Here is a 7,649-nt window from a genome sequence, read left to right as displayed (position 1 = left end):
GGGGAGGGGGTGAGGCGGCCGGAGGAGGAAGGGGCCGCAGGCGTGCTGTAGGGGGGCTCCGGCGGGGACGTGGTGGGAGGCGGAGGGATGTCCTCGGAGCCGGGCACCGACAGGCTGCGGCTGAACTTCATGGTTGGGGGTGCTAGGTAAGGCCTATCGTCTTCTGCGGCCCCTGGGGAGACACGGAGGGTCCAGGAGCGGGGGGCCTGGAGGCGGGGGCGGGGTCGCCCTGCTCCTGGATCCTACAGAACTACAATAGAACTACAACAGTAACGAAATAATAATAATAATAATAATAATAATAATAATAATAATAATAATGGCACCCGGTTTATGGAAGAACTTCGCATGGACTAGTCCAGAGCTTCCAAGGTCAAGGTAAACTCAAAGCCACTCGATACAGTAACGCGGGTTGTGCACTGCACCACAGCCACCAGCAGAGGGAGCAAGATGTGTGTGTGTGTGGGGGGGGCGGCGAAATTCAGCCGAACTCCCAGAAGGGGGCGCTTTTTCTAATTCGCACAGAAGCGGAGCGTATGCTAATGGTGGCCTGGCGTGAGCAAGAGCGGCCTGAGCCAGCAAGAGATGCCGCGTTTATGTGCGCAGATTCTTTCTGTGTATAAGCGAAGAAGAAAGGCAATTAGCACGTCAAACCTGTGATTTCACAGGTAGAACTGCTTAGGGCCGAGGCTAATTAGACCGAGAGGTGAGTGATGTTACGTCGGTTTATAGGCGGCCGATACTAGGTAAATGATGAGACACAGGTAGACCTCACAGGTGCGAGACGCACGCTGACGCTCTGTGGGCGCCGGAAGTTGAGGAAAAGCTAGACCCGGTCGGCAAAGCGACTCGGAGGGCGCAGAGGAGTGGTCTTTTCCTTCCCATCAGCTGTCCGGGCCCGGTCTTGGAACCCCCTTCTGGCCTCTGACCGCTCTCCCTCCCTTGACCATCTCCACCAGCCAGCATCACGGCTTCGTTCGCTCCTTCTCTGCTGAAGACCCCACCTTTGTCCTGGGCCCCATCCTCTCCCCAGCCCGGGGTGCAGGCTCCGAATCCGAGTGCCGCATCCACTCACTATCTCGCTGGCCTCTCGAACTCAGCAGGCGCCCCGGCCAAGCTGCTGACCTCCGGCCAAGCTGCGCCTGGCTGTGCCTGAGGCCTGGAACCCCTCCCCAAGGTCCCCTGCTTCCTCTCCAAGTGTCAGCTCAAACCTGCCCCCCCCCCACCTCCCCCTGCCTAGCACCCTGATCTACTTCAATTTCCCACAGCATTTATCACAGTTAATACACTACATAATTTTCTCGTGTCTCATCCTGATATAACCTGTCGTCCGTCTGCCCCTTGCATCAGCTCCATGAGGGCAGGACCCTTTAGTCTGTTTTGTCCCCTGACATGGTCCACGGAGGCCTGGCCTGGCATACGGCAGTACTCAATAAACATCCGCAGGATGAATGAATGAATGAATGAATGGGGCCGGGTACGGGAAAGAAAGAACCTAGGTCTGTGGTGGGGCCTTCGACCTGCTGCCTCTGGATGCAGATAAAGCCACCTGTGCCAGGTTACACAGCTGGAGTGGACCAGAGCCAGGCTTCAAACCCAGGTCTGCCCAGGAGCAAAGCCTGGGCTCTCCGTCCAGACCGATGGAACTGTGGTCACGCGTGGAAGTAGAAAAGAACATTTCCAGGCCTCCCCCTTCCCCCTGTAAACTGTCACCGTCCCCCAGCCTCCCCTCCCCCACGCACCCACACTTCGGTGACATACCGATCGATTTCTGCCGGAGCATGAGCCCAGGTCCTGGAGGCAGGTAAGAAGGACGCTCGTAACTTGGCTGTGAGCGGTGGTGGGGATCGAAGCTCGACTTTGGGGCGGCGGCCAGGGGACGAGAGAGAAACGACAACAGAGAAAGATGAGTCAGGGCGCGAAGAGTCAGCCCCCCTTCCTTCTCCAAGCCTCTGCAGGAAGGCAGAGGGCAGCGGAGGAGGCGGAAGGGAATTTGGGGCGGGGGTGGTTCTGAGTCCAGGCAGCGGGGAGCAAGCGAGCAAAGGCGGGCTTCGGGGCCACCCTGCTTGTCCTACTTCCCATCCTGATCGCTCATCGGGGTGCTCTTCCCCATTCCCAATGTCACTGCCAAGTCCGAGTCACCGCCATCGCTCGCCTGGCCTCTTCCAGGCTTCTCCCCTTGTCCCCCTGTGACCAGCCGTGTTTCCCCACCCCTTCCTGGTCCGCTTTCCACACAAGGGTCAGAGGGATCTTCTCAAAGACTCGAAAACCCATATCCGAAAAGATCTTTGCGCACCGATGTTCGCAGCAGCATTATTCACAATGGCCAGGACAGGGAAGCAACCGAAGTGTCCTACGATAGGTGACTGGCTAAAGAAGCTGTGGTCCATATATGCAATGGAATATCACTCGGCCATAAGAAGAGATGAAATACTGCCTTTTGCGACAACATGGATGGACCTCAAGATAATCGTGCTGAGCAAAGTAAGTCAGACTGAAAAAAGTTGAAAATCACATGATATCACTGATATGTGGAATATAAATCTAAAAGCAACGAACGAACAGGACGAATAGAGACTCATGGACTATAGAATAGTGGTTACCAGAGGGTAGGGGGGGGGTGGAGGAGGGGGAGGTAGACGGGGTGAAGGGGGGTCAAATATAGGGGGTGGGTGTGCAGGGTGAAGTGGGTAAAGGGGATCAAGTATATGGTAGCTGAAGGAAACTGGACTTTGGGTGGTAAACACAATAGAATATACAGATGTCAAATGATAATGCACACTTGAAAATTACATAATTGTATTAACCAATGTCACCTCAGTAAACTTAAATCGTAGAAGTTCAAAAAAGAAAAAGAATGAAAAAGAAATTCAGGCCCAGCTATTTCCCTGTTTAAAATCCTACAGTCACATCCCATACCAGTTAAGAGGGGCTTCGAATTCCCGAGTCTGGACTTCAAGCCCCCTGCCGGTAACCACACAGATTCCCGTGGCGGGGATCTGTGCCCATCCCCAGGCACCGAGAGTGTCACCTGCCCCTTGCTCTGGAGAACCACTCTCCCGCAAAGGAGCCGACACGGCCGAACGGCTTCGCGCGCCCCCACTTGTGCGAGCTGCCCGCAGCCAACGACCACACTGACATGGAGGTCCAAGGCTGGATCAACTCCCTTGTGTAATGCACACCCCAGAGCTCCCCGAGGGACCGGCCTGAGTGGGCTCCGGCGGGGGCCAGGTGTGCTGTCCCGCTCCACAGCCCATCCTGCGTCCTGCATTCCGCTCCGGGTCCCCCTAGGAAACCATCGGTGTAAGAATCCCTCTGCCAATCTCTGACCACAGGAGACGCGCTCGGACGCCCTGTGCGGTCCAGTCGTGCCTGCATCTCCTTGCTCACTGTGGTCCCACCTCGGCCCCCCCTCTCCCTGGCCCTCTGATACCCCCAGGTCCATCTCTGCTTTAGAATACCCGCAAGCCCTGGATCCTCTCTCTGCGATGGGTCCCTCCTCATCGTCACAGGGCCTTTTCATCTTTAAGCTCTCCATTCCACTGTCCCCTGCCAGTCACTGCGTGTCCCTATCCCATTTTCTCCCTGGTACTTGTCTCCATCGGAAATGATTTTGTTTACTTGCGTACTTTCTGCCTCCCGCTTGGAATACCAGCTCCCTGAAGGCACTAAATATTATCCCAGGCAGGCGGGGAGAGCGAAGGAGGTAGAATGGAATTCGGGCACAGTGTCTAGGGCCCACGATCCTTTTAGGAGAAAATGTTTTAATTTCTTTTATAATCGGAAGGTAAAAAAAAAAAAAAAAGAATATAATCCATTCTGGATGATATTCATATTTGCACCGACACAAACATAAAATAGAGATTTCTAAACATCTTTTAGGTGGGAGGGACTCCCGAAGCAAAATAGCCAAAGGCCCACAGAAGTCATACGCAGCCTGCCTGAAGGTCATAACTTCTTTAGTCTTGTTTCCTGCTGGGTCCCCAGTCCCTACGGAGGGCCTGATGCTCTACAAGGTCGTGTCAAATAAACAAGTGACTGAGAGAGCCAACATCAGCCACTGTCATCTGGAGGTTTCTCTTATATACAGCAGAACCCAATTCTGTAAAATCCTTCCCCCCCCCGAAAAAAAATATATAAATTTTCTAAGGGAAGTGACCTTGTTTGGCTCACTCCTACACCCCCAGGGCCTAGCAGCAGCTCTAGCACATAGTAGGTGCTCAATAAATATCTCTAGAATGAAGGACTGCTTGGAAGTGATACAAGACACCCCAATGAGATGGGGGGGGGAGCTTCCTGAAGGCAAAACCCCCTGTCCTGAACATTCCCACGAAGCAGCACCAGGTCGGCCCCAAAAGGGTGTCAGGAAGGGTCTCCCTTTGACTGATCTCCCCTCCCCCCCAATTCTCTCTTCTCAGCAGGATTCTTGGCCTGTCAACTCTTCTTGACTTTACTGAACGTTTTTCTCAGACATCCTTCTTCAGCCCTTTCTCCCTAACCCTCAGCCAAGCATCCTGCTGGGTTTCCCAGCCTGCCCTGCGGCTCGTAATGATCCACGTGGTATCGGGGAAGCCAAACCCCGCGAAAGACAAGACAGGTTTTGTGGGGGCGCAGACACAGAGAAGCGGGAAGCAGAGGAAGCCATTTGTGTGCGAAGCCCTTTGCCGACCGCGCTGTGTGTTAAGTCCTCAGCGAACCCTCAGACTCGAGCATTGAGGTTGGCTACGCTCGTTCTGATGGCAGGGACAGGGGCTGTGGCTCAGGGGACAAAGGTCCTGTCCTAGGCCGGCCGGCGAGTAGGGAGGTTACCGAGCCCTTGGAGAAAACAACTTGGAGTGGTTAGAAAACCCTCCGCTTAAATAAAAGGAAGGAGAAAGGTTATGAAGAGCGAAGAAAAAGGGTGTGGCCAGTCAGAAAGGACACGGGGACCGTGGAGGGGACACCGAGTAGAGAGTCCGGCCTGCGCAGGGAGAGAACTTGGAGCGGGGAAGGCGCATGGAGACGGCAGGCGGGGGTCAGGGTGATGTGGGAGGGCTCAGAGATGCAGGAGAGGGGTCGGAGGGACAGCAGGGGGTCGGAGGGACAGGAGGGGGTCGGAGTGGCAGGCTGGGGTCACACAGAGAGAGAGGAGTCCGAGTGACAGAAAAGAGCGCGCTAGCTGAAGAGGGTGCAGAGTGAAGGCAGAGGCATCACGTTTGCAAACCGGCAGAAGACACTTTGAATTGGAAGTGTCTAATCAAACGGTGGGCTAGCTTGACGTTATGAGGGGTTTCAGAGTGGCAGAGACGTCAGCCTGGCCGAGGAGCCTAGCAGCGCCTGGGGAGGTGTGGAGCTGCCTGCCCGAGGGGCCGACTGACTCCAGGTGGGACACGCGACCTCCATCCACAAACCAGGAGCATCCTCTCCCGCGCGGAGGGGGCAGCCAATCAGAGCGCGCCAGCTGCGCGTGACGTCACCAGATGCGCGTGACGTCACCAGATGCGCGTGACGTCACCAGCTGCGGGGCAGACTCCTCCCCAGAGAGTCCGCCACAGGCCCTCGGCGGCAGAGTGTGTGCCTGGTGCTGAGCACAGGCCGAATGAAGGCTGACGCTGGGCTGCGAACTTCGCGCCAGAGAGAAGGCCCCAGAAAGGGGTCAGATGGAGGGACAGAGATAGACAAAGACAGACGGAAGAAAGAGAGACATGGGAGGGACAGAGACGGAGCTGCAGGTCCAGAGGGGGCAGAGAAAAAGGCCGAGAGACAGCGATGGGAAGGGAGAGGGACCGGAGAGGCCCCGAAATGCAGGTGGCTGGGGCAGTCCCAGAGGGGAGAGGCCGAGGCCGAGGACGCAATGGAGAGGGTGCGACAAAAATAATGGGAGGCAGAAACTGAGTCCGGAGAAAGGCTGAGACCTGTGGCCAGACAGAGGCTGCAGAGGGAGGGGGAGGGGCGCCCTCAGGGGTCCCTGAGTCCGCAGCAGAGTCAGGTGCCCGGAAAGCCAAAGGCACGCAGAGGGAAGGACCGACGGACGCAGAGGACAGACAGAGGGGTGGCAGGGGCCTGGGAGGAGACAGGGTCCAAGGGACGCCCTGACCTGCAGTGTATCAGCGGGGGGTCTGCGCCCCCACCGCTGGCCTGGACGGGTCCCCCCACTCCGCCTGGGTGTAACGCAGAGGCGTATGTGTCAGGGAGGGCTGAAATCCCCGGAGCCTTAAGCTTTTGAGCAGTGGCGTGTCCTGCAATGCTTTGCTCTCCCTCGCTGCCGAGCTGGTCTGACGAGGCCTTGGGGCCACACTGCGCCCCACATCGCCGGCTCGCCCCCTCTGGTCTCGGCGCAGAGGGGTTCGAGCAGGAGAATAAGGAGGGGACAGAAGCGGAAAGCGACGGGCGATGGGGATACAGAGGAGGTCAGGACCACACGCCAAGCGGCCGTCCACAGAAATGTCCAGCAGGGGCCCCGTGTGGCCTCCGCTGACTCGAGGTGGGAAAGATCGGGATGACTAGTGGGAAGGGAGAGGGAGCCCTGACTTGAGAGGGTGGGCTTGGGGGAGGCCCAGGGACAGGCCTCAGGGGGAAGAGAGGAACAGGGGAGGGGGAGGCCCCACGGAGAAAATGACCACTGCATCCAGGACCGGGAGGGACGAGACCCACCAGAGAAGACCGCAGCTGGGGGCGGTGGGCGGGCAGCTGGTGTCATTACTGGCCCATCTGGGGGTGTCTCCGGTGCTCAGACGATGAATTCTGTGAGAGCCAGGATCTTGTCTACACTGTAGCACAGGGAGGGGCTGGCACCCCGGTTGCCTGGCACTTTGTGGGTGCTGCAGACATTCACTGAATAAACGCCCTAATGTGTTACTGGAGACGCCACATCGAGCCTGATACTCTGCTGTGGGGTCTCTGGCGTGCATGAGTCACAGCGGGGTCGCCAGTTTGTCATTCTATGGCCGGCCTAGGGATGCTCTGCATCTGTCAGGAGCCTGCTAGGAGCTGATCTCATTCAATCCTCATAAGAACCAGAAGGACTGACTTTCGTCCCGTTTTACAGAACGGGAAACTGAGGTGCAGAGGAAGTCGGTGTTTGAAGGCGGGTCCGCGTGGCTAGACAGCGGCCCATGCACTGTGATTCTCACTGGGACCTCGGGGGTGAGGGAGTGGGCAGGTGGGTACAGAAGATGGCCCTAGCAGCCCTGGGGACCTCAAATGCCTTGAGAAACCAAGGACATGTGTGAAGTGAGGACCTATGGCAGGGAGGGGCCTCCACCGAGCCCTCAGAAGTGACCGAGGACCCACTGCCTCTAAATCGGAAAGAAATTCTAGGAATCCGGGTATCAAAACGTGGACAGACTTCAGGGGGCCTGCACCCTGGGACGGCAGCAAAGTTACAACTTTATGTTCGTTATCCTCCAACTAAAATGCAACGTTTCCTCCATTAGAAACGCAGGCCACAAACCACGCTAACGTTAGCCAGACCTGTGACGGTGTCCCCAACAGGAATCATAGATAGTTCCACGTCCCACCAGAGCGGGCGCAGTGTTCTCAAAAGAGTGTTTATGTCTCTGAAATCCGAGGAGGTAAGATCACCACCGGATCTTGCTGGCTAACGTGTCGACGAAAAGGCTGAGACCTGTGCCCAGCCTTTTCGCAAAGTTGTTTCAAAAAAAAAAAAA

General features: G+C 56.7%; 1 protein-coding gene across 1 annotated transcript in view; it reads right to left on the bottom strand.

Annotated features, from left to right (window-relative positions):
- Positions 1-7,649, bottom strand: part of SHANK1 (SH3 and multiple ankyrin repeat domains 1) — a 42,526-nt gene that overhangs the window by 5,803 nt on the left and 29,074 nt on the right. Inside the window, 2 exon segments of the mRNA XM_039878704.1 lie at positions 6-172; positions 1,762-1,858. Coding sequence (XP_039734638.1) covers positions 6-172; positions 1,762-1,858 — 264 coding nt within the window.

Source organism: Pteropus medius, unplaced genomic scaffold (genome assembly GCF_902729225.1).
Source record: "Pteropus medius unplaced genomic scaffold, Ma_sr-lr_union100, whole genome shotgun sequence".
Classification (NCBI taxonomy): Eukaryota; Metazoa; Chordata; class Mammalia; order Chiroptera; family Pteropodidae; genus Pteropus; species Pteropus medius.
This window is presented reverse-complemented; position numbering and strand designations above follow the sequence as displayed.